Below are 26,064 nucleotides of genomic sequence, written 5' to 3'. Positions count from 1 at the left end.
TGCGGCTGTCCGTTCGGCTGGACTACCAAGCTACAAATAACAAGGTAGAGTATGAAACACCGATCGTCGACCTGCAAGCAACAAGACATGTGGGAGCCACTCGAGTCCTTATCCACTTGGATTTCCAATTGGAGACCCAACAACTCTAAGGTACTTTCGAAATAAATAATGTTAGGCTGAAATTCTACACTGAGGCTTTTGAGAAGTTAAGGCGGAATTTCGATTAAAACATGACTTGATTTCATGTCATTTCGAGCTCTTTAGGTCCATCAGCTTGTTTTAGCCCAATGTCGGCTAAAACAAGTTGATGGACATAGAGAGCTAGGAATGACATGAAACTAGATTCTATGTGTTCATCTTCTCCTGATTATATTCATGCCTTTAAACATCATTTAGACACACCATATTGAGAGCAATAATTTTTTAAATACGAAGGAACCATTGATAGACCTAAAGAGCTCAAAATGACATGAAACCAGACCTTATGTGTTCATTTAGTTCTACTAATTATATTTATATTTTTAAATATCATTTTCGTGAGGCAACAATTTTTTGAACACGAATGTGTCTGAAAATTTAATTCATATTTAAAAAATTATTACTCTCAATATAACATTTGAAAATAATGCTTGAGGGCATGAATATAATTAGGAGAACTAGATGAATACATAAAATTTGGTTTTATGTCATTCTGAGCTCTCTAGGTCTATCAATCGATTTTGGTCGAAATCGATTGATTGAGTTAGAGAGCTCAGAATGACATGAAATTATGCACTATATGTTTGTTTATATCTCTCAATTATATTCATGTCTTAAATTTCATTTCCATTCATCATATTAAGAGTTATATTTTTTTTAATGCGAATTAGATTTTTTAATCGATTATTACAATGTATCAATCGATTCAGGACATTACTGTACTGATAAACTATGTCTAAATTGATTGCTACATTTTGAGCAACAATAGAATTAGATACCTAATTTATTAATTTTAAAACTTAGGTACGTAATTTAGTTATCCCCTGGCATTGAAAAAAAAGTAATTATGAAATGTTTAAATTATTTATTTTCATTTTCCATGATATTTGATAGGGGTATAAATGAATCAAGCCGCTCGTGAACTATTCGAAACTCGATTTGATAAAAGCTCATTTGAGCTCGTTTAATGAGGCTCATTAAGATAAACAAATCAAGCTCAAAATTTGTAATGCTCGGTTCGTTAGCTCGTGAACACGTTCATTAAAGCTCATGAATCAATTTTTAAATAAAAAAATAATAATTTTGATATTGAATTTATAAATTTTATACTCTACTTATGAAAAATATAGATAAATATATTAAATTTATTTATTAGAATAAAATTATAAATTTTAATAAGAATATTATAATTTTCTTTAAATATATAATTTAATTTTTAATGAATATTTAAAATTATAATTTATATTTATTAAACTCGTTTAGGCTTGATAAAAGTTCGAATGAACTTGTGAGTCATGAATATATTCGTTAAATAAAATTTGAACTCGACTTAATTATAAACAAGTCAAGTTTAAATATTCAAGAATTTAGCCGGGCTAAGCTCGATTACATCATAATATTTACTCCCAAATTAGGTTATTCAGAAAAGCAAAATTAGGAAAAATGAGAAAAGAAAACTCCAATAAGTGAGCGAAGGTTGCAGTAGACGAGAGAACAAAAAGCACTATTTTGCTCGATCTGTCCCAGCTCAACGTGAAGTACAGTGGAGTAGTCGAAGAAGAGGAAGAGATAGGAACTTGAGGGAGAGGAGTAAAGGTTAAAGCTTTCTGCTTCTGCCCGAATCAAGCCGGCTCCCGCTGCTCCAAGGTCAGCACCAACCTCCCGTTCTCTTTCTGCTTCGCCGTCGACCTTTCCGTTATGATTGGCATCTCTTCTCCGTCGCTCTCTGTTTTATTGATCCGTGTTGCTTGGATTCGTCGCGGGTCTGGTGCGATCCGCTTTGCTAAATTGCGAGTTCCTAGATCGCAGATCGGAGAGAGGATTGAGCAACGGAAACATTGAAAGTTAGATGTTTCCTTATGGTTCTGTATTCTAATTATTTCCCTTTGTTTTGGGTTGTCGTTAGAAATCTGTTTTCAAGATTGCATCTTTGGCGCGGAGGCTTACTTTTCCAGTTTTCCTGAGGGTATTGGTCGTGGAAAATGACATGTGTGCTTTCTTTGCTGTCTCTGAATAGTTTGGAATTATGTGAAGCTCTGGTTGCAAGTAAGAGAAGGTTCAAATCCTAGTCCTTATTCAAATCTAGATAGATTTAAGAGCTGTCAACGAGGGTTTGATCTACTCGACTTGGTTCTTATTCTAAGGAACCTTTTGAAGATGCCGCAGCCTCCAATGCTGCAGCCGCAGATACCGCTGATGGCAGCACCAGTGCCGAGGCATTCGAGTAATCTTGGTGACCTGAAATCGCAGATATTCAAGCGGCTTGGTCAGGAGCAGGCGCAACAGTACTTCAGCTATTTGAATCATTTTCTGTTACAAAAGCTGAGCAAGCAAGAGTTTAACAAGCTTTGCATTTTGACACTTGGCCATGAGAATATCCCTTTGCACAATCAGTTAATTCGTTTGATCTTTCACAATGCCTGTCATGCCAAAGAACGTAGTTATGATAAGTTCCCACAAATTTTGTTAATGAAGAAATCATCTCAAGTAGATGATATACTTGCTTTTTCACAAGATCCAAATGCAAAGCGGCAAACTGCGTTTGATTGTGATATGTTGCAGAAATTGCCCCACAAGATCAATCATGGAACCGAAAATTATTGGATCAAAGATCACTCCAGTAACCTTGGACAAAATGGGATGGTGGAAATCTCGGATGTCGCGGTTTTCAGTGAGAATGGCGATTCAAAAGGATCAATGCAGAAGCGATATTGTGGGGCTTATGAGCTTCCACCAAAGAGAGCAAGAATCCAACAAACATCTCTAAGGAAACAGGTTTCCTTAGACAGTAAGTTTATTGCTGGAGTAGTTCCCTTGGTACATAAACATGGCAAGAACTACAGAATTGATATGGATTTTTTTAAGGCGCCAATTCAAGCTCCACTTGGAATTCATTTATGTTCAGAAAGGATTGGTGGGGCTAAAAGGTCACGGTTTTCATCAGGTAGTGGTACGTGTAATAGCTTTCGTAGTAGTTATGATTATAGTGCACTGTATCCAACTGAGGCATTGAAGAAGAGAATTGAGAAAATAACTCAGGCACAGGGCTTGGAAGGAGTCACACTGGACTGTGCCAACTTGTTGAATATGGCATTGGATGCATATTTGAAGCGGCTGATTAGGTCATGCGTTGAGCTAGTAGGAGAAAGAAATAGTCATTTACCTGTAAAGCAGCAAATTCACAATCTGCCTCCTCATTCAATGTCTTATTCTAGTGGTCGGGTAGGAAATAACACCCAAGTACAAGGTAGCATTGGGGCTTCAGAAGGCAAACATGTGTTGAATATGCTGGACTTTAAGGTAGTGATGGAGCTAAACCCACAACTACTTGGGGAGGATTGGCCCTTGCTCCTTGAGAAATTTTGTCTTCGTTAATTTGAGTAGAAGGAATGCATATATATTCTGTGTTCTGCCAAAGTATTTACTTCTGGTTGTGCTCAACTGCTAAGACAGTCTATCCGGGACTGTAATTTGCCAATTCAAGCTACTCAGTTAAAATCTATGCCTTGTAGCTAGGCTTCATGGGGATCTGACAAGAAGAATTCTGCAAGATCCTTCTATGGAGAACTTGAAATAATAACACATTCTTTATGCAGCCTGTTCCAAGGGATGGATCTCTGATTGGCTTATTTTTTTAGTTCATCATCCTTGATGGCATAACCTTTTGACAGTAGCACAAACAAGGTATCCAGTTCATATAATAAACATCATTGAAAACTCTGAAGAGGGTTCTGCTGTAACATCTTTTTTTTCTGAATTTTATACAATCATTTTTTGTAAGCTTACTAGCTCAAAAATATTTTATTATCAAATTGGTTATTATTATTTTTTTTTTCAAATTTTGAATTATCATTTGATTGATGTTGGATTTATCACTCTAGTCCTGAGTTTGATGGTTAATTCCCATGTTCATGTGCATTTCTTATGGTAGTTATTTATTGTAGCTATGTGAGCATAATCACCATTTGCTAATAGAACTTTTCTTGATTACTTCAAATTTTCATTACTTATGTTCTTGTTGCTTCAATATAAGTTGCTGTCACTGAATTAAGTTGCAACTGTGGTTTGAGTAACTGTTTCATATCTTGCTATTACAAAGAAAAAGTTTATTCAGCTGGTCATATCACTCCTGGAAAAGCAAATAATTTTGCTGCAGCACCAGTAAATTGATGTTTCCAAGGGAAGTCCTTTTAATAAGCTCCCATCAGCTACAATTTTCTTTCTGATACATGCTATATGACACTTTCTTATGCTACCAAATTGATGTTTCCAAGGGAAGTCCTTTTAATAAGCTCCCATCAGCTACAATTTTCTTTCTGATACATGCTATATGACACTTTCTTATGCTACCAAATAGTATCATAGATTTTACTAGCTAAGTTCTCGATTTCTCATTACAGTAGGAACCGATCCAGAGTCAACTTCAACATCTGACCTCTTGCAATTTGATTCTCTATGTGCTGCAAGGTTCTCTTTGTCTATCCAACAAGCTTAGATAGCTTATTTAGGTTAAGTCAGGCACTCTACTTTTGTTTGTATGGAAACATTTAGTGTTTTAATATATAGCAATTTAGTAATTCAGGTTTCATGTTTGAACACAATGCAAATCTTAAAAGAGTGTCAATCTTCTTTCTGTTCACCTCCACTTCGCAATAGCTGACTTACCTAGAACAATGATCTCTTCGATAAATCTTAACTAACTAAATAGATTAAGCTTCTTTTGCATGCTATGTAAAATCTTGTCTTTATCCATTCACCCAAGTTTTGCTGTGGTTTGTTAGCATATGCATTATCACTGGAGAATGCCATCAGTTTACAAATTAAGAGGTGTGACTCAGAAATTCTTCCAACTTTATATTGGTTGATTTCTACAAACCATCTCTTGAATGTCAAAGGATACAGCTTGGAGTCTATCCTTCTCAGTTCTTACTCCCTTTAGGCTTTAACATGTCTACTTTCGATACTCGTTCTTCCTTCTAATCCTTCTTTTTGTTGCTGCTAAGCTCCCCAGTTAGGTTTTATATACTTGTACACTATATAGTTACTACTTATAAGATCTAAAAATTTCATTAAAAAAAAGGAAACTGGAAAGCTGACCCATACAAAAGAACCAACTAAAAAATTTTGGGTTTTATGATTTTTGATATAATTAGGTCTGATTCAAGTTCAGGGATCTTTGAATACCCATATGAAATCAGTTGTTGGATATTCTTAAAACCCGACTCGAGTCGTCATGCCCTCCCTTACACTTAGAGATAAATAGATAATGTATCTCATGGTTTTCACTGCAAAGAAATGTCTAAAATTAATACCTTCACCTGATTATTCGCAAACTGTTTTCAGATACAGTTGCCATTGCCCTCTAATATGAATGTTAGGAAGATGAAGCACAAAGGTTGTGACAAATGGGAGTCTTTTGTCCTTCTGACATGCACGGTCAAATTAGGATAATGGCAATCTTTCTGTTGGTCCAGATGTGAAATCAGAAGAAAAGGGGAATGAACCAGTTGGGTGATAGGAAAGGGGATTCCACGGTGTAGAATTGTGTGCATCTTGGAAAGATCCTTATTTCATTTAGGCAGAGTTAAAAGTGGTTAATAATATTGGGATTGATCTGGCAACAGAATCTTTTGGACATTGTTTTTGGTTGTTGTTTCGATTGTGATGAGTTACCTATCCAATATGCTTTTCCACCATGGATAGCTACTCTGAAAGTGCAAACAAGTTTTTTTCATTCACCATGTCCATTAACATTGTTTCTCAATTTTAGGTGCTATTACACAGTTTTGTAGCTTAAACAGCATAATTGGTCTTCTTACAACTACGCAGGATTTCCAGATTTATGTATAGCATTGTTTGATTGATTCTTTTTTATGCTAAATGTTCTATATACTTATGCTGACATCATAAAATTCCACTTCTATTTTTTCTGAAAAGCTTATTTTCCATTCGATGTAAAATATCTGCTTCGATCTAACATGTTTCTTCTATTAGCATGTTAATTTTCTCTGAAATCATGTTTTGTTTCTTTAAGATTCATTTCTTGCAGTTTCATGGGACTAGTTAGAGTAAGTATCTGCAGCAGTGTTTAATTAGGTCATTTAGTTGCTAAATGTTTATGTACGACATCTGATAAAATACCATTTTATTCTGTTGGAAAAGCTGTACTATTCAATGCTCCATGTCTGCTTGTATTTAACATGTTGCAATTATGAACAAGTTTGTAAACTATTTAAATGTTCTCTTTCCTCGAAACTTTTTTTTTTCCTTTTTCCTAGATTCATTTCTTGGCGTTTTTTTGTGATAAAATGGTGTAACTGAAACATTATACCATGATAGATTATTTTTCTTGACCTGCTAATGCTTCCTGAATTCAAATAATCAGGAGGTATATATATTTTCCTTGTTTTATTTCCCATTGAAGTTTGTCTTCAAAGTTAGGTCTTGACGGAGAATTTGCTCTCCATCAATCTGCAGTCTGGTGGATAACTCTTAATGCTCCAATGAGACTTTCTCATCAGAAAGGTAACAAATGTTTTCAAAGATCTATCTCTTGTTTTATACTTCATATTGAAGGTTAATAGCCTTCTTGCCCTTTTGTTTTTCAGCCTCCATTGGTGCATCCAGCTCTTTGATGTAACAACAAATACCACTCTTTGGCTTCCACCAGCCACTTAACCAACAATGAGCAGAAGGTAGGCCTGACCACCATCCGCCATTCAATGTGGCAGCACATGAAGAGTAGTCAAAATGAACTAACCTACAAATGCAAATTTTGTCAAATTCATCAAGCATCGTACTTGAGGCAATTTCATCACCAGCTAGCGTCAACCCAGTGTATATTCACAACCTCTTAAGCAAGTTACTTTTGTTTAATTTTGCTTCTTTAATTTAATTACTTGTTCACAAGAAAAACCTTTCATGTTATCTTAGCTCAAATAATCATATTAGCTCTCTTAGTTGCATCACAGTTGAACAATATCATTTTGTGCTCTATTTTTCAGTAAAAGTATTCTTATAATTTCTTTAATTTTTATTAATATTTCGTCTATATTAAATATCATGAGGAAATAATACCACCAATAAAATTAGAAGGTTTGTTAGCTTTAATTAGATGATATAATTAGTCACTATTCCAAAGGCTAGTAGCCGTCCGTGATTTACCTCCTCCGTGTTGGCCTTGGGACGGGTTGGCGGGGGCGCTGGGGGACGAGCGTATTTGTCTTTTGCCACCAGAAGGTTTGTTAGAAAGAGTCTTCACAAGTTACACCACCACTGGTGTCAAAGCTAACAAGAACATCACGTACCCCTAATGCACATTTTGAATCACGATTGAGCAATAGTCTTAGAAAAACTTCATGTAAATTCTCTAGACATTATAACAAAATTATGGGGCAATATTATAGAAGACTTAATAATTTTGAGGAGATCAGAAAGCATATTGTTGGACCCAAAGTTCCTAGATTTAATGGTAAACTAGATCCATAGTCTATCAAGTATACAGAAGACTCATTTGACTGTATGACATAGCTCAATTTGAGAAATTTATGCTTGTAGGAACAGTTAGAGAATTTTGACGAGGTCTGCAATACAACTTAGAAGCATGCATTAGCTTTAGATGAACCATATGGGTCGACATTATCCGTAATACTAATTGTTTTAGTAAGAAAATGGTCCAAAGTAGGAGAATTGTGCAAATAAAAATAAATCAACTCATAAGAGAACCAGACCAAATGATAACATTTTATTTAATTTAAAATGATCTACTTTGTCTGAGTGTTTTAGGCTTGGTAGAATTGTCTACTTTTTCAAAGAAAAACGCATATGAAAAGAAAAAAAGATAAAATATGGCAGAGAGTTTGAGAAATGTGATATGGGTATCAAAAAATTAGTTATTTTTACTAATAGTTGTATAATCTAATAATCAACAAGTTAAACTTGAAAGAACTTTTATGGTTAAATTTATGTAATAATATCATCAGAAATTATAATAGCCTGAGATAGTGTGACACATGCTAACTATTTATTTCCTCGGCAAGTTGTGACTACTTGAAGCAGATGATAAGTCGGCTCCTGCTACTGGCAAAAGTATGGGTGTGGATGGTTTTCATGTTGGATCCCAACATCAGGAGGTGCCGCCGCCATTTCTCGTAACTTGAAGGTATGATGTTTTCATAGCCGGAGACGAGCTGCTATTTCTTGAAACTTGCAGATATCTCTCGATGCCGTTTTACATTCCATTCGGACAGTGTGGGCGGCTCATTCTGGCGTGACTTTGGGTATTCGAAATGCCACTCTTTAACATTTTTCTTTTTTACTTTATATTCTGTTACAGGTTTTCCAGTAGTCTATAATTTTAGAATTCAGTCGATATTAGAGGGCATATTTGAATGTAAATAAATGACACACTTTACTTCATTTTGGCACTCATCGATCATCATAAAGTACCACTGTTCATCACTTGATCCTCCCTATCAAAGTAACAGACAAAGACTTAATTTGCAGGTCGTGGAGAAGGACTGTTGCGTGATGTCTCCTCTGTCAAGGCGACCATCGCTACAGCACACAACAATGTAGAGAGCCGTAGAGGCAAGAACAGAGATAGAGGAGAGTGTTCAAAACGGCACGTTTGTGAAAGCGGCCTCCCCTTTCAAAATGATGTCAACTTTACTTTAGATAACAATTTGTTGTCAGGAACATAAATGCTTATTATGTCTAAGTTATTGCACACCTTTTACACTCGTAATGTTTTGTAGCTTAACATTTATTGACTAAATCCCAATGGCTAATTTTTTGTTGGATTTTATTTTCTTTTGGAAATTCTAGATTTTTAACTCAGATATATATTTTTTTCCCTGTAAACTCACACAAAATTATGATTTTTTTTTCAAGAAACGAAAGGAATTTAATTCAAACTCTAGAATTAATTGTGTTATTGTTGACATGGAAGAAGTGGCAACTTGAGATATCATGCATGGAAGACAAAAGGATTATATTGGATAATACATAATATATTATATTAGGCATCCTCCTAACGATGTTATTAATTAAACAAGTTTAAACTTTACTTTTAGCTAAAAGTCTTTCATATTTATATTTATATTTAGTCACTAACCATTACACTAAACAATTACTGATCATATATTTAACATTTATATATGTATAATAACTACATGGCATATAATTATCCCTCTGGTAATAAATTAACACATAAGATTTAAAACGAGCATAACTAGGAATTGAAATCTAACCATTAGCGGGATAACTCAACTATTAGAGGGTAGTCTTCTTAGTTGTCCTGTGGCAAACGGACTAATATATTGAGATGTTAAACGGCCAACCAACACTGTACCATTGAAGCAATCGATCATCTCCATTAAAGCACTCGAACTAGCTAGACTACAAGAGTAGTTAATTCAGAGATCGATCGAGCACAGCTAATGTACAAAATAACCTTTACTGGGAAAGTAATCGATAAGTAGCCCTGCAGGCTCTCATGCATCACGCACCTCGAAGACGTTCCTGCACTTGACGACAATGTCGTACATGTGGACGGAGGAGACGCGGGAGAAGTCCCTGGGGAGGGAGATGAGGTGGACGGAGGAGCGCCGGTGGTACTGGATGAGTTCGGGCGTGCTGGGGTAGTGCTCCCACCCGAGCTCCCTCAGATACCTCTCCAGAACCTCGTGCGACGAAATCACCTCCTCCGTCGGCAGGTGGACCAACACCTTCCGCCGCCGACTGCTGCCTCCTCCTCCTCCGCTGCTTCCCTCTCCACTGCCCCCGGGGTTCTCCAGCCGCACCACCCCGTTCTTGAACACCCACACTCCCGACATAACGACCGATGCAGATGATCACTCTACTACCGACCGATCGATCGATCGATCGATCGCCGGAAAGCTCAGTGGGAGTGGTGATACTGGATCAGGAGGCGTTTCCGTTTATTATATATACCGGTGGGCGTGCACGTGACTAAGGCAGTGATTAACTAGCGTGAGCAGGAAGCTGTGTGGCTAAGGTGGGCCCCAAGAGGATTCCGTGGCAGGTTCACATTTGTAGGGTGGGGCCCTGCAGTTGGAATGCGGACCTCTTGCTTCCATTCGCACAATTTGAATTAAATTATCGAGGGCTGATTTTGAGCCTGCAGAAGAAAATTTCTATTTTAGGAAGTTGAAGCTGGGAATATGAACCAATGGTCTCAGTCGTCATGATTTATCTTTTTCATGTTAAACCTAAAATGAATTGACGAACATATTTATCTTTTATTATCGCGTGTGAGGACGAGGAGCCTCGTATTCAAACTGTCGCTGTTCCGGTGCACAGATTAAGGATTACGCTAGCTGCTCCCGAAGACGGCTGATGCGTGTCTAATTAACAATTTTGACGGCGAAGATCGGGCGGGAAAGGGCAACGTGCTCAGATAGAGGGAATCTGCAGGATCTATTGGCAAAATTTCCTCCAAGATTTTAGCAGGGAGGGAGGAGAGCGCTTCTAGATTGTTCCAGACTGCAGCAAGGCCGCCGCGCGCGTCCCTGAGAGATTAATCACTTTAACTAACTGCGTTTGAGGAATAATTCCCTAGAATCACTTAGTTAATATCTATGCGCTTTTATAAATTGGGCAAAGCTGATTGGATGAAAAGGCATTCTGAGAAATCTGTAAAAATATCTATGCGCTTTTATAAATTTAAAATAAGTAAAGTGCTGCCTTTAATTATTATTACCTTTGCAGAGGATATTAATTATTTAATTTACATATGCACTCGTATCAAAACTCATTATACCCGAAGTGGTCCGGGATCGTTTAGGGGCATCATTTTTCTTTATAATTAAAACTTGATCATATATCAAGAGACATGTGGATGTGGTGCAGCACCGTGTCTGGATAATCCAATTTAATTAACTAAGTTATATATCTCTGTCATCGGCCGTTGGTTGAGCATAATTTTTTTTAAAAAGAATTATCGGATATATACTTAATACCTTATCTCTTTCACTATTTCGTGTATCTTTTAATATTCTTTTTTTTTCCTTTAAAAAATAAAAATAAAAATCGGACTATAGTGACAATAGCTAAAGCTGCGCTGACATAACTAAATCCCGTGGAGTAGCGGCCGCTGCCGCCCCCCACGCATCGGGCACAAGCCTCGAACGCCCTGTTCACGTGGACCAGCCCCGTGCAGAGAGGGAGCTGTCCCGTTTCCATCTCTCTAGGCCACGTGAAAAGGCTCATGCATGTTCACTTATAGTGGTCCTCAAAAGTTGATTGATAATCTTTTTATACGGGGCCAGCTACACGTCTGTTTTCTGTAAAAGGAAATAAATCATGTTTGAGATCCCTCTAAAATTATTTGAAATGAAGGTAAATATAGTGGCTCTTTATATTGAGTCAAGTAACCTGTGATGTATTTTGCACATAGTACATAACAACACGTGCGAATACTTGTTTCTACGGTCCTCCACGACAGGAGAGAGAGAGAGAGTAACGACGATATATGTCTTGACAGCTCCCTTCCATGCTAAACAACGCAGGATCTGTTTATCTTCTTAGATTCGCCACTCACTAAACGTGTGGACTGTGGCTGCCTCAATAATGAGCCTAGCTTATAAGAATTATGTTGGGTTAAGGCAAAAGTGCTAATGCATGGCTGGTCCCAGGGCTGCTGCTACAAGCTTGTCAATCCATCGAATAATTGGCGATCAAACTATATATGAATTTTGGATTGGTGATTAGCTGTTTAATTTCCAAAGTGCTATATATATATCAAATTACACTTATTTTGGATTGATGAATTTTGAATTTGGGAAGTAAATACATTTGGAAAGGAAGGAATTCTGCCAAGGATCAAGTGGATACCTTTCCAATGATGAATTCTTGTCCCAATTAAGCCAAGTTGGTAACTGAGATGTGAAAGTGACAACTATTTAAATGGGCACCTCCAGCGTTCAAGGGCCCGATATAAGACAAGGATAATTTGTTGAATGAGACTGCAGAGATTGAGCATTGCCTCTGTGAGATATCAGATATTGAAGAATCTAAAATCCAAATGGATGACGGTCCTTGGCCACTCCCTCTGTGATCCCCAAAGCTCGCCCTCAAGCATGGACCCTATGAGCTAAAAGCATCCCCAAGGATAATAGAAAGAAAGGAAGATAGGAGGCTATACTCCTCCTTGTCGGAGGGCCTGTTTTACAGTGAAAACCCGCACCAACTTAATTATTCATCAAGAAAAGCAAGCAACTTGCCAAGATGATCGATCACTAAAAGTAGACGGAGCTAATGAAAGGGAAAGGGTAGGTGGAGTGGTGCCCATCCATCCATGCAGTCAGTGAAATGTGACGTTAAATCAAGAGGCAAGAATATTCTAATTGGCTGCTAGCTCGACCCCTTCCGGCTTCCAGAACAAGAGATGATTTCCATTCGACACTATATGAAAGCTCATCAGTAATAAGCTTCTCTCTACTTGCCATGCACCTTAATTACTTCCTCAAGTCTTTTTTGAACCAAAAGAAACTTGAATACTAGATGATTTGGCTACTGTAATGTCGATTATGTTACGTTGGTGATCATGACACGAGGTGATCTAATCTTTAAATTATATCAGGAATAATATTGTGGTGCAACGAGAGACAACCCGTAAGTCCTTATATCCACTAGAAAAGTAGAGTGTGGCAGCCCAAGAAACCACTTAAATAATGCAACTGATGGAAGACTTGATCAAGCCACGTGAGTAGCCAGTGGAATTTTTGCGATAACTAATCGGCAGCAATTCAGCTAGTATTTAGTGTTTCATGCCAAAACAAAAACACATGGAGTGCATATGCCTATGGAAGGATCTAGAATTCTCTAGATCTTTCTACAATCTTCTAGAGTTTGGTAAAATTCTTAAAAGACTACTTGAAAATAGGGTTGTAAATGAACTGTACGTTCGTGAATAAATTTGATATTTGACTTGGTAAGAAAATTTATTTATGTTCGTTCAATACACACAATATCAATTAAATTAAATTAACAAACTTGAACAACTCATTAAGCTAAATAAACAAGCTTGGACACATATGTGTTCAACTCATTAATGTTCATGAACAACATTCGTGAACAACGTTCATGAACAATATTTGTAAACCATGTCATTAATAAAACTCTTATCAAAATACTAAATTAATAAAAAAAACCTTTAAAATGAATAAATAAGTTTAAATTATCAAACTCAATAACGAACCAAACAAGTAAAAATTTTAAATAATCAAATAATTTTGAATTGAGAGCTTGATAACATTTAAACAAACTAAGCTCAAGCTAAGCTTGAATTGAGAGCTCGATAATATCTAAATGAACCAAGCTCAAATTAAGTTTGAACCAAGCTCAAGTTCATAAAAAATAAACCATGCTAAACTTAAACCACTACAAGAAAAAAAAACTCATACACGATACTTAAAAGATAATGTTTTTTTCTAAAAAGCATTGTCTTTTTTTTTACAACACTTTTAGTGAAAATCGTTGTCTATGTTGTTTTTCTTATAAAAGACAATACCTTTTCAAATAACTATTATCTATTAGTATTTTTTTTTTGTCAAAGACAACACTCACTACAAGAATAATGGTCTTTAAGGGCATACATAAATGCCCTTATAGTTTATTTTTTTATGACACTTAAGTTTTAGTAATGATACGGGATGTTAAGGGCGAACCTATGTATGACGTGCCAGTCAAAGTCAAGGTGGTATGACAGTCAAAGTTAAGGAGGCGTGGTAGCCAGTGTGTCATTCTCCACGGGGCTTTGCTTTTCACCCAGCGTTAAGGCCTTTACTACAAGGATGGTTGACCTATGAGCCAGTCGGACCTAGGGTACTTAGTGCTCCATTTCTATGTTAAGACATCTATAATATATCTGATCATTTGATAACTAATCAAGATTAAAGGATATTTGACCTACCATAGATCTGGCCGGTCATACGTCTAGCTGGAGTAAGGGGACCCAGCTTCCCACTCAGTACAAGTCTTTCAGCATATGACTGGTTGACACCATTATCGGTCGATCCTATGGGCTTTCTCACATGTCAGTCCTCCTTCATATAGCCAGTCGGTAATAACTCTGGTCAGGTTTATACAACTCAGCATGCCAACCACTTGTACATATAGAAAAGCAATTCTTCTTATAAACTTAGCCAAACTTCTAGATCTCAGGTTCTCACTTCAGGGGCAAGTCTTCAAGCATATGTACGATCGACTCAAAGTACTGATCGAATCTCTCTGGACTCGGTTTTCAATATCTTAGTGTTGGTCCCGATGCAGCCAGCAGGAGGGGGGTGAATTGCTTGTAAAATAAAAATAACCCTTTTTCGATCTTTCAACTTTGTTAGAAAGCATAATTAAATTAAAGCAAAAATAAACTAAACAACTTAAAAAGAAATAAGTAAGAAGGCCAAAATTTACTTGGTTATAATTTAGATGGTTGTTAATCCAAGGAAGATTAAAGCACTAAAAAAATTACCTTCATTGAAGGCGGAGATGCCTCTTACACTTTTTGAAAGCTCAGAAATAAACTAAGAAATGAATACTTGAGTTGTTATTTATTTTCTAGCTCCAAGGGTCTTTTTGTAGTCCTTGGAAAACTCTACCTGAAGTTGGAAGACACCTTCAATAGGGTTCAAGGTGCCTTCAATCAAAGAAGTTTTATTGCCAAAGATAAAATTTTATCTTCGACTAATGGTCACTGGAAGGGGCCTTCAATAAACTGGAAGGTGCCTTCAACATTGTTCATGGAAGGTGCATTCCCTGAGGCAGATCGACTTCTTAGCTGATTTTCTTCGCATGAGTGATGCTCTGGTTAATCGGAGTCGAGTCCACCCAAATCCAACTTCAACCTTCTCCTCGAGTAGGCTTTCTTCCCAGCTTCTCGCCCCTCGAATGTCATGTACATCCTTCTCATCCACCAGGTGTACTATTCTGCAGCACCTCGTTCCTCGGATGCACCGGGCCCATTGGCTTCCTTCCCATATCACCCTTTTCGCTAACTGAGTCTTTCGCTCGACTTCTTGTGTTTCTAAGCTCTTGCACACTTAGACACAAGACTCAAACCTAACAAGACCTAATTTAATTTGGTTGATCACACTAAAACTACTATGGGGTGCTTACAATCTTTTCCTATTTGATGGGAGTAACCCAGATGTCAGTAACCCAAGTTTAGTTAGGGAAAAATAAAACAAAAAAATAGTAAAATAACATATTAATAAACTGTAATTAATAAACATATTATGCAATGTAAAAAAAATTGTACCTCCCCCTAGACTTAATTTATAATTCTCCTCCTTTGATCATATTAAAAATAGAGGTATTCTCTGAAAATAAATTTGAAATAAATTAAGGGATACAAAAATAGTGACTAACATTTAGAGAGATTATCAAGTTTATATTTCAAAAATCTAAATTTTTGTAATTTATAAATCAATTTTAGAAAAAATAATTTTAAAATTATATTTAATTGTTGAAAAATTCTAAAAAATTTTGAAACGGTTAAGCAGACATATCTAAAATAGTGATAAAATTTTTATGAATAAAAGAAATCAATATAAATAGTAATAAATTATTTTCTATAGAAAGATGCATTTTTTTTAAAAAAAAATGCTTAAACAATAGATTTTGAGCTCAAAAATTCTTGCAACTTTTTCTCAATATGTAAAATATAAGTTATATCATTAGAAAAATTAAAATTTCAAAGATGGACTTGTTGGTGCAGCGGGGACCGGTAAGAGGGGGGTGAATTGTCTGCAATAAAAAATTATACCCTCCTCAAACTTTCAACTCTAAAATAAAGCAACACTAATAATTAAAATAATTAACAGAAAAAAAAGAGAGACGACTCAGCTATTTGACTTGGTTACAACCGAGACGGTTGTTAATCCAAGGCGGTGGAAAGACGCACTAAAAGAGTCTCCTTCTTTGAAGGCGGAAAAGCCTTTTACACTTTAAGAGCACAGAGGTTGCTTAGAAAAGAATTACAGAGTTGTATCGTTGTTGTAAGGAAAGGTTGTTCGAGACCCCTTTAAATAGGGGTTCCAAGACTTATCCAGTTCACCTGATCTTCGAGATCAGGATTGACTCGAGAGGGATCGGTTGACCGATCCCCAAGTTCGGTCGACTGAACCTGCTGTATCTACCCAGTCTTTCATCCAGGTGCAGTCTCTCTGGATCGAGTTTAGGTTCGGTCGACCGATCCTTGTGTTCGGTCGACCGATCAACCAACGGTCTCCACTCGATCTGACCCGATCAAAGCGCTTCGACCAAGTCTGTGATCATCTTTGATTCGGTCGACCGATCAGTCATTGGTTGCTGACGTGGCTGCTGACGTGTCTCCAATGGCTGGCTTCTAATGAAAGGGGTTCGGTCGACCGATCAGAGGGCTCGGTCGACCGAAGACTTGTCAAGTCAACTTCCCGGTTGACTTGCTCTGGTTCGACTTGCTTTGGTGATTTCAGCCATCCGGAATAGGGATCACCCGAACCCAGTTCCCGGCCTTCTCCTCGAGCAGTCTTCCGTCCCGGCTTAACGTCCCTCGAACGCCGCGCACGTTCTTCTCGCCCATCGGTGTACTCTTCCGCAGCTCTCTCGTCCTTCGGATGCACCGAGTCCGTCGGCTCTCTTCCCGTGTCGTCCTTCTCGCTAGCTGCGTCTTCCGCTCGACTTCCTACGCTCCTAAGCTCCTGCACACTTAGATACAGGGATCAGACAAACATGACCTAACCTAAATTTGGTTGATCACATCAAAACAATCACGGGTCCAACAGGACTTTTTGAGAATTAAAAATTAATATTTTTATAAATAATTCATAGAAAATTTAATAATGGTTAAAAATTTTAAAAATATTTTCTTTGATAGAGAAAAAAAGATTTTATCATAAAAAAATAAAATTTTCAAAAATAACTCTGTAAAATAATTTTAAATTAAAAGATATGAATTTTGTTAAAATATTCATAAAAAATAATATATCAGTCAAAAAATTTCAAAATTTTTGTTGCAGGTAGAAAATAAAATCATTTTCCATGGAAAGAAATAAGAATTAATTTCAAACACAACGCATAGAAAACAATTTATTTGAAAATTTTGATAAATTTAAACATGTAAAAAAATATTAAAGCAAATTAAAATTAAAACATACATAAAATTTTTAATATAAGTATGATTTTGGAACCCAATATAGCAACATATTTTCATGATAATTTTCTAATTTGACCCTTATGATATTTAAAATATCAATTTAGTCTTTGATATTTTCAAACATGTTGAATATGTGAGAATGCGTCATCCTTGTTTAATTTTTTAATTCTTCTTTTAACTTTTTATTTTTAATTTTCAAATTATCAAAATCTTTCAGTCTACATGCATTTGCTAATGCTAATTTTAACTTTGCATTTTCTTTTCTAATTTAACCATATTTTTAGTAAATATTTTAATAAACTGGTATGATTATTCAGAAGATAAAGCACGTACCTCACTTATCTCGTGCTCTGATGCTCCTTCTTCATCGATGTTTTCTTCTGATGATGATGCCCCTTCATCGATGCTTTCTTCTGATGATGCTCTCCCTTTGTCGATGCTCATCTCTAATGTACTTTTTTATATTATTAGTGGTTTGTTATTCTATTCTCAATTTAATTGTTGACAAAATGCTATAGAAGCTACAAAATGCCACAAATTCAAACTAAAGACATCACTATAGAATAATGTTATGTTATAAGATACAATACTAGTTGCTTTTCTTTGTAGATCCAACTTTGTAGACAAAGTTTTATCGAACATGTTAAATCTTTATTTGGAGTACCAAGTTTTTTTCTAGAATCTAGTTTATGTTACCCTTTAATATTGATTCGTGTGGTAGTTATGTTATAGAATAATAACAACACTCAAACCTTTATTATAATTTAATGTATTGATTATGTGACCTGCTTCATCTTAATTTGTAACACCCGAAAATTCTCAAACTTATTTTAGAAATATTCTATAATTTTTCTGGAATTTTAGAGTATTTTTATGGAATTTTTAGAGTAGCGGAGGTAGCAAAAACAAATAGAAAACGGCCTAAGCGGGAATTGAACCCGAGACCTATGGTTTACGGATAATTTTAGTAACCAGTTGAACCCAGCAGGGCCGTGCTGAAAGGAAAGGGAGGCAATTAAATTTATGTTAGATTTGGGTGGAAATTACCACTTAATATAAATAGGAAATAATTAAGTGAAGGGTTATTTGGATCGTGATTTTTCCTCTCCTCAAACCCTCACCGCCGACTTCCCTTCTCCTCTCCTTCTCTCGGTGCCAGCCACCAGGAAGGCTAAGGTTCGGCCCAAGGGCACTTTCCGACGACGACTTCGAGACGAGGACGCTCCCCTTCGCGAGAAGAGCACGTAGAAGTAGGAGAATCGTCAAGGAGATCGTTCTTCCGGGAAAACTAGCGATTAGAATCGTAAGAAACTTCGAATAGGAGGTAAGAAACCCCTCACCTGCAGTATAAGTAGCTTTTCGTACGATTCTATGCTTTTAAATTTGCTACATGTAGATGTTTCGACGCATAGGGTGTATTTGACCCTCCTCGCAGATTTAGGGATCTAGTTGAGCACCTCTAGATAGGTCGGACACGTTTTCTCTTTTCAGTTGGAGATTCTAGACGTTGTCGGGTGCCTAAAGGTGGTCTCCCTAATAGAGGGGAGAGTTGGAGCACACTAAGTGTTCGATAAAATATCTAGCTCAGTAAAATGCTACAGTAGGCATTTTTAATGGCTCAGTAGATGCAATAGAAGCATTTAAATAGTTTAGTTAGCCTTGCCACAGCATATATGGGACTACGGTCCAATGGGTGGGCACCCACAGTCGCCTCTAGGTTCAGATAACCTAGTAGAAGCAAGGTAAATTAATTAGCTATGATTCAGTATTTTATTTTCAGTAGTGGCACTGTACAGGATTAGATATCCATTGGGCTGGGCTCCCATAGTCGGTCCCTAGGTTTAGATAACCTAGTAAACCTTGCTAAATTCAGGATTTGCAACCCCGGGTTTAGTTGAGGATGAGCGCATAGCATGTACAGTTGCCGGGCCCATTAACAGTATGATTATGTATTTTAATCTATTATATTATAGTTTTTTTTCAAAACTCACAAAGATCAGTTATGTTAGTTGAGTTTGAATTCAGTTCCAGACTAGTTTAATTCATGTTCAGCTCAGTTTTCCTTGTTGTTACACATGATAGTTATGGTTAGCTTTGTATGCCATGCTTTGGTGTTCATGTTCAGTTTTTATTACACATGTTTAGATGATAGTATGCCATGACTAGCTTTGATTTCTATGTATGATAACATGCCATGTTTCAGTCTAATCAGTGCACTTTCAAACAGCATGTTTTAAAAGCATATTGCATCGAATGCATGTTTTAGTGAGGTAGATGGTTTCTTACTAAGCGAAAGCTTATAGATACTTTCTTTTCCTTATACTGCAGATAAAGGTAAAGGAAAGATGGACTAGCGGAGGCTGGAGGACAATGCTACGAGGATGTGTGTGGGCAGGAACTTGGAATAAAAGATCTTAGGAATCTAACAAGCTTTATTTATGCATTAGAACTTTCAGCAAAATTAGTTAACTGTTAGAACCTTATTATTCTACACATAGTACATTTGCATGCCATGAATTAGTGAATCGTGCGTGATATCATGTTTAAAATGTTAGCTAATACATGTTAAAAATGTTTCTAGCTGCTATAGACTTGATGTGTATGAGTTGGGCACGAAATAGTGGTGTAATCAGGGGTTCTGATTCGAAATCAGAAACCCAGATCGATCTACAGATCGATCAGAATTGGGTTGTGCCACTAGATCGGTCAGCTGACCAATCCAGATGCGAACAGTCTCCATAAGCTACATCGCGTCGGTATGTGGCTCGATCGGTCTATCGACCGATCCAGGACCGGATCGGTAGACCGATCCACCGCATACGTAAGCAATATAGCTTATGGATCGGTCGTCCGACCGATCCAGTTTTCTCCGATCAGAGAGCGGATCGATCACCGGATCGATCCGATAGCCCAATCGATTCATGGATCGATTGAAATGCCTGATTACAGCTAGCAGGACATCCGAGAGGCATAGATTATCTTCCCTAGCATGTGTACAACTCCTAGGTACACCTAGAATATTAAGTTCAGATTTTACAGTAATCAGTTTAGTAAAATTTTAATCAATCCAGATTTTCGCAATAGTAATTTAGCACAGCATAATGTAGCGATCGGCCTCACAGCCTAGTCAGTAGAAGGCGGGTCGTTACAGAGTGGTATCAGAGCCAAGTTCCCATACTTCCTACACACACATCAGCATTGTACCTGCAGCTTCCAAGTAAGAATACCTCTCACTTGGTATGTTTATTGCTTTTCTGTTATTGATAACTAAAGCATGCTTGTTTATGATAGTAGTTAACATGATAACAATAGTTTCTCTATTATGTTTGTGTTAGTCATGTATGTCCTGCATGTCTTTAGAAATGGCACGAGGACGCCCAGCTAGAAGGGCACCAGCCACTGAGCCCCAAAGATGAGGCAGCCTCCCCTGCACCTACAAAGACTAGTGGCTCGAAGCAATGAACAACAACAGAAATAGCCACCTTAAAGGCTAGTCGCCAGAACACTCCCGTCACCCCGGAGCCTAATTTAGCGACACCATGGTCTTAGAGGATCCACCAACCTTACGCACCAGAGTCCCAAAGCAGGAACGCAGAGAAGCCTATCCGATCCAGGCAGAGTCAAGCCGAGAATTTCAGCAAAGAATGAACCATGGGAGGATCTGCATGGTTCAAAACACCGAAAGTACGATGGAGCTCGGACCGCCGAACATGAGAAGGTGAAGCGCGCCTCCTTCTGAGATGCACGATGTGGTGGAGAGAATCAGAGCGAAGCGCCCAAGGAACCAGATGACATGGGCCGACTTCAAAAGGAATTTTTCGAGGAGTTCTTTCACATGCGGTCACCAACCGTCACTACGATGAGTTCACCGAGTTTCGTCAGGGCAACCTATCACTGAGGAAGCCGTGAAGAAATTCAACAGTTGGCTCGTTTATGCCCGAATTAGTCAACCAGAAAGGGAATGAATCCGGTTGATGCTCAAGATGCCGAGGCCGGAAATAGCAATGAACGTGGCTGGTGGCGCTCATAGGCCACAAACCACGTAAGAATTAGTGAGCAAAGGTTTCAATCATCGAGCATTACCGAATAGCATCAAGCAGGCAAGTCCTCTCGAAGCTAAAGGTCAAGGAGGCTCAGCACTCGAAACAAAGGCCACAGCCCCATGGCTCTAATCGAAAGGGAACCCAGAACAAGCGCAAACCGTGGAGTTACCCAAAGGAGGCCACCAAAGCCCAGCTTATCCAAAGTGTGCTACTTGTGGGAAATTCCATCCCGAGTTTGTCGTAAGGGCACACGAGGATGCTTTGAATGCGACAGAAGAGCATATGGCCAAGCAAAGGTCCAAACAAGACCGCCTTCCTCACCACACGATTCAAGATGGAGGCCACCACCGCCACATCAGATGTAGGCTGCTTTAGATGGTCCACATATCAGCCAGGGCAGATTAGAAGCCCCTCCAGCTAGGACCAATGCGAGGATCTACTCACTCACCAGAGAGGACGCAGCAAATGCCTCGACAGTTGTTACAGGGCATTTGCTGAGAAGTTAGCAGTACCTCCAGAGGTACTCAGTAGCTAGTTCCTTACGACGTTACCCTCAGGAGAAATCATGGCGTCTACGCACTGGCTCAGAGCAGTGCCGATCACTATAGCAGACAGAGAGCTCTTTTGCGATCTGATAGTGATTAATATGACCGACTACGACGTCATCTTCGGGATGGACTTCTTGATTAAATACGGTGCCTCCATCGAGTGCCGTAAACAGAAAGTCATATTCCAACCTGAAGCGGAAGCACAGTTCGAATTCGTCGGAGAACCCAGGAGAAAGGCCAAGAAGTTTCTCTCAGCTATGAAGGCACAGAGGTTGATGGATTCAGGATGTACGGGGTTCTTAGCACACGTAGTCAACACCAGTCAGGACAAGGACCAACAGCTAGCAGAGGTCCGAGTCGTATGTGACTACCCAGCAGTCTTCCCTGAAGAGTTACCAGGCCTAGCACCAGACAGGGAGATCGAATTTGAGATAGAGCTCATTCCCGGTACAAATCCTATCTCCAAAGCACCTTACCGCATGGGTCCAGCAGAACTGAAGGAACTTCATGAGCAACTACAGGAGCTGCTTGACAAGGGCTTCATCCGTCCTAGTCACTCACCATGGGGAGCACCTGTATTGTTCGTGAAGAAGAAAGACGGGAGCATGCGCCTGTGTATAGACTACCAGGCACTGAACCAAGTCACAATCAAGAACAGGTATCCTCTTCCTAGAATTGATGACCTGTTCGATCAGCTGAAGGGAGCAATAGTGTTCTCTAAAATAGACCTCAGATCAGGTTATCATCAGGTGAAGGTTAAAGAAGGGGACATACCCAAGACAGCATTCAGGACTAGATACGGACATTACGAGTTCGTAGTCATGCCCTTTGGCGTGACAAATGCTTCAACTACTTTCATGGACCTTATGAATAGGGTATTCAGAGAATATATAGATAGGTTCGTTATCGTGTTCATCGATGACATCCTTATCTATTCCAGAACTCAGGAAGAACACGTAGAGCACCTGAAAATAGTATTGCAGACCCTTCAGTAGAATCAGCTGTACGCCAAGTTCACCAAATGTGAATTTTGGCTAGATCAGGTGTCCTTCCTGGGTCACATCATCTCAAAGGATGGTATCATGGTAGACCCCAGTAAGATAGAAGCTGTGAGCAACTGGAAAAGACCCAAGAACGCCAGTGAGATCAGAAGCTTTCTGGGATTAGCAGGTTACTACAGGAAATTCGTAGTGGACTTCTCCAGGATAGCCTCCCCACTGACAGCTCTGTGGACAAAGGACTGTGAGAACAGTTTCAGCGAGCTGAAAAGGAGATTGACCAGTGCACCTATTCTGACTCTACCAGAGAACGCAGATAGCTTTGACATATATAGTGATGCCTCGAAGTTGGGACTAGGAGCAGTGCTGATGCAAAATAGCAAGGTAATCACCTACGCCTCCAGACAACTCAAGGATTATGAGAAGAACTATCCTACTCATGACCTTGAGCTTGCAGCAGTGGTGTTCGCTCTCAAGATTTGGAGACATTACTTGTATGTGTTGGTGCGGGTAGCACTAACGGTCTAACCCAGGTTTTGATGAATGACAAATAGGTTAAGTTAGTTGTGTTGTTGTCTGACACTTTGATCAAGTGTGCAGGAAAAGTCCAGCTAGGTCGACGGGCTGACCGGATAGCTGGCGAGAAGTCCAAGCGGGTCGACGGGCTGACCGGACGCTTGGCAAGAAGTCCAGCTAGGTCGACGGGCTGACCGGATAGCTGGCGAGAAGTCCAAGCGGGTCGACGGGCTGACCGGACGCTTGGCGAGAAGTCCAGACGGGTCGACGGGCTGACCGGACGTCTGGCAGGTAAGTGAGGTAAGTCACTGGAGGGGAGTGACGAGGACGCGCTCCCGGGAAGGGGACATTAGGCGCCGATCCGCTTAGATCCATTTCAGATGTCTAAGTCGAGATCGTGACTAGATTCGTCTCTGAAAGACGGAATCTAAGTCATACTCTTTATTTATCCGTTGAACTTTAACCGTGCTAACCATTTGTTTAACAGGATATATATTTGCCTCTGACTAACCTTGTTTTGCAGGAAAAGGAGTCTTTCGAACAAGGTGGTCCGCCGCCGGAGGATCCGGCAAGACGGAACCGGCGCCAAGGGATCCGGCAAGATGGAGTCCGGCGCCAGGATCCGGCCCAAGGCGAATTTTATCCGACGACTGCCGCCACGTGAGCATCTTGATTTGAGCAAGATGTTACACCTCGCACGCCCAAGGGATCCAGCGCCTAACAAGATATAAAAGAAGCCCCATGTGAGCTTCAATTAACTTTGATCGAGAACTCTTCGCTGATCTTGCCGCCGACGCTCAAGTGCGACGCCAACAACGCCCCGACAAAGTGCTCTTCTGCTTTTGCTTAATTTTCTTTGTCGGTATTGCTTTATTATTACTAGCATCTCCTGTACTTTTTCTGTAATCATATTTCGACTTGCTAGTGATTGCCCAACGAAAGTGGTCAAGGACCACGGGCCTTCGAGTAGGAGTCGTCACAGGCTCCGAACGAAGTAAAAATATTTGTGTCTACTTTATCTTTTTCCGCTGCGTTTATACTCGTCTTTTTCGAATCGATATTCACCCCCCCTCTATCGAATCTAACGGTCCTACAAGTGGTATCAGAGCGAGGTTCCGCTCTGATTTGGTGCAACCACCAATCAGACAGGGGGTGAATTGTTGTTTTAATTAATTTTAAAAACTGGTGTTTCGTTAACTTAATATTTCACTAATCAATTTAAATTAGTTCAACACAAATTTAGATTTCTTTTTCTATCTTTTTCTTCCCGCACTACTAATCCAAGACCAAGTCTTGGGATATTTTTTGGTTATTTACCTGTGCACAGAATGTCCCAACAAGAAGGATTTAGCACAGTGCGACCTCCACTCTTCAACGGGGACGACTTCCCTTACTGGAAGAAGCGCATGGAGGTCTACCTCAAAACAGACTTCGACCAGTGGATGAGTATTACGAAACCTTACAAAATTCCAGTGGACAACGCCGGGAATCTAGTGGATCCTGAAGACTGGACAGCAGATCTCAAGAAAAAAGCATCAACAGAAAATAAAGCGATCAACACTCTACAGTGTGGATTGACAAGAGAAGAACTGAACAGAGTCGGTCCACACAAAAACGCTAAAGAGCTATGGGACAAGCTGATCAAACTACACGAGGGAACGAGCGACGCTAAGGTAACAAAACGAGACCTGCTTCTAAACAAAATCTTTAATATAAAAATGCAGGAAGGAGAAACAGCGAATCAACTACACGCGAGGATCAAGGACATCCTCAACGGGCTTCATGCAATAGGCCACCAAATGGAGAACAGAGACCTAATAAGGTACGCTTTAAACGCTTTTCCACGTAATAGTTTGTGGGCATCAATAGTGGATGCCTACAAAATTTCTAAGAATCTTTCTAACTTAAAATTAGACGAGTTGTTTTGTGAATTAGAATTACACGAACAAACTAATGCCGGAGCCGAGAAAGGTATAGCACTATTTGCAGGTTCCTCCAAAGAAAAGAAAGGCAAGCTTGAACTTGAAGAAGACTCCGAAGACGAAGAACACCTGGTGAACTTGGTAAGAAAAATGTTCACCAGGAAAAAGAGGAGCTTCAGCAAAAAGGATCTTCAAAAGATCAGCTCTCCCTCAGAACAAAAGAACGTGACTTGCTACGGCTGCAACAAAAAGGGACATTACAAGAACGAATGTCCAAAACTAAAGTTCGACAAACCAAAACCAACCAAAAAGAAGGCACTCAAAGCAACGTGGGACGACTCCTCGGACGAATCGGAGGAAGAAGAGCAGAAACATCAAAGCCACCTCGCACTGATGGCCCGCGAAGCCGAAACAGATAACGAGTGGTCAACGAAGTCAACGACCTAAGACCAACACTCGTTTCCGAAGGCCCGAATGAGGTATACTTTAATTTAAACAAAAAATTTTTTAGAATTATTTCCTGTCTAAATAGTAAATTAACTAAATTAGAAAATGAAAACAAATCACTTCTTGAGGAAAATCAAAACCTCAAGGAACAATTAAAGAATTCAAATCCAACTCAAGATCTAACACTTGAGGAGGAGAATTTATCATTAAAAAATGAAATAAACAACTTAAAAG

The 26,064-nt window shown here is 38.9% G+C and overlaps 2 protein-coding genes across 8 annotated transcripts; one reads left to right on the top strand and one right to left on the bottom strand.

The window, feature by feature from the left end:
* Positions 1-1,644: 1,644 nt before the first annotated feature.
* On the top strand, positions 1,645-9,004 carry LOC121967710. 7 transcript variants are annotated; one of them, XM_042518105.1, is made up of 4 exons: positions 1,645-3,882; positions 6,676-6,723; positions 6,807-8,477; positions 8,704-9,004. In XM_042518105.1, exon 1 carries the CDS (start codon positions 2,356-2,358, stop codon positions 3,571-3,573), a length of 1,218 nt encoding a protein of 405 aa, XP_042374039.1. In that variant the 5' UTR covers positions 1,645-2,355; the 3' UTR covers positions 3,574-3,882; positions 6,676-6,723; positions 6,807-8,477; positions 8,704-9,004. The 7 variants fall into 7 exon arrangements, with proteins under 7 accessions (XP_042374039.1, XP_042374041.1, XP_042374040.1 ...); XM_042518107.1 differs by having other exon boundaries at positions 1,654-1,845; positions 2,105-6,723; XM_042518106.1 differs by having other exon boundaries at positions 1,654-3,882; positions 6,640-6,723.
* Positions 9,005-9,692: 688 nt separating this feature from the next.
* On the bottom strand, positions 9,693-10,034 carry LOC121967712 (flowering-promoting factor 1-like protein 3). Its single transcript, XM_042518110.1, has one exon. The coding sequence runs from the start codon at positions 10,032-10,034 to the stop codon at positions 9,693-9,695; it is 342 nt and encodes a 113-aa protein (XP_042374044.1).
* Positions 10,035-26,064: the final 16,030 nt, after the last annotated feature.

This window comes from Zingiber officinale, chromosome 3B (assembly GCF_018446385.1).
Source record: "Zingiber officinale cultivar Zhangliang chromosome 3B, Zo_v1.1, whole genome shotgun sequence".
NCBI lineage: Eukaryota > Viridiplantae > Streptophyta > Magnoliopsida > Zingiberales > Zingiberaceae > Zingiber > Zingiber officinale.
The sequence above is the reverse complement of the archived record's forward strand: the minus strand, read 5'-3'. Positions and strand labels throughout refer to the sequence as shown.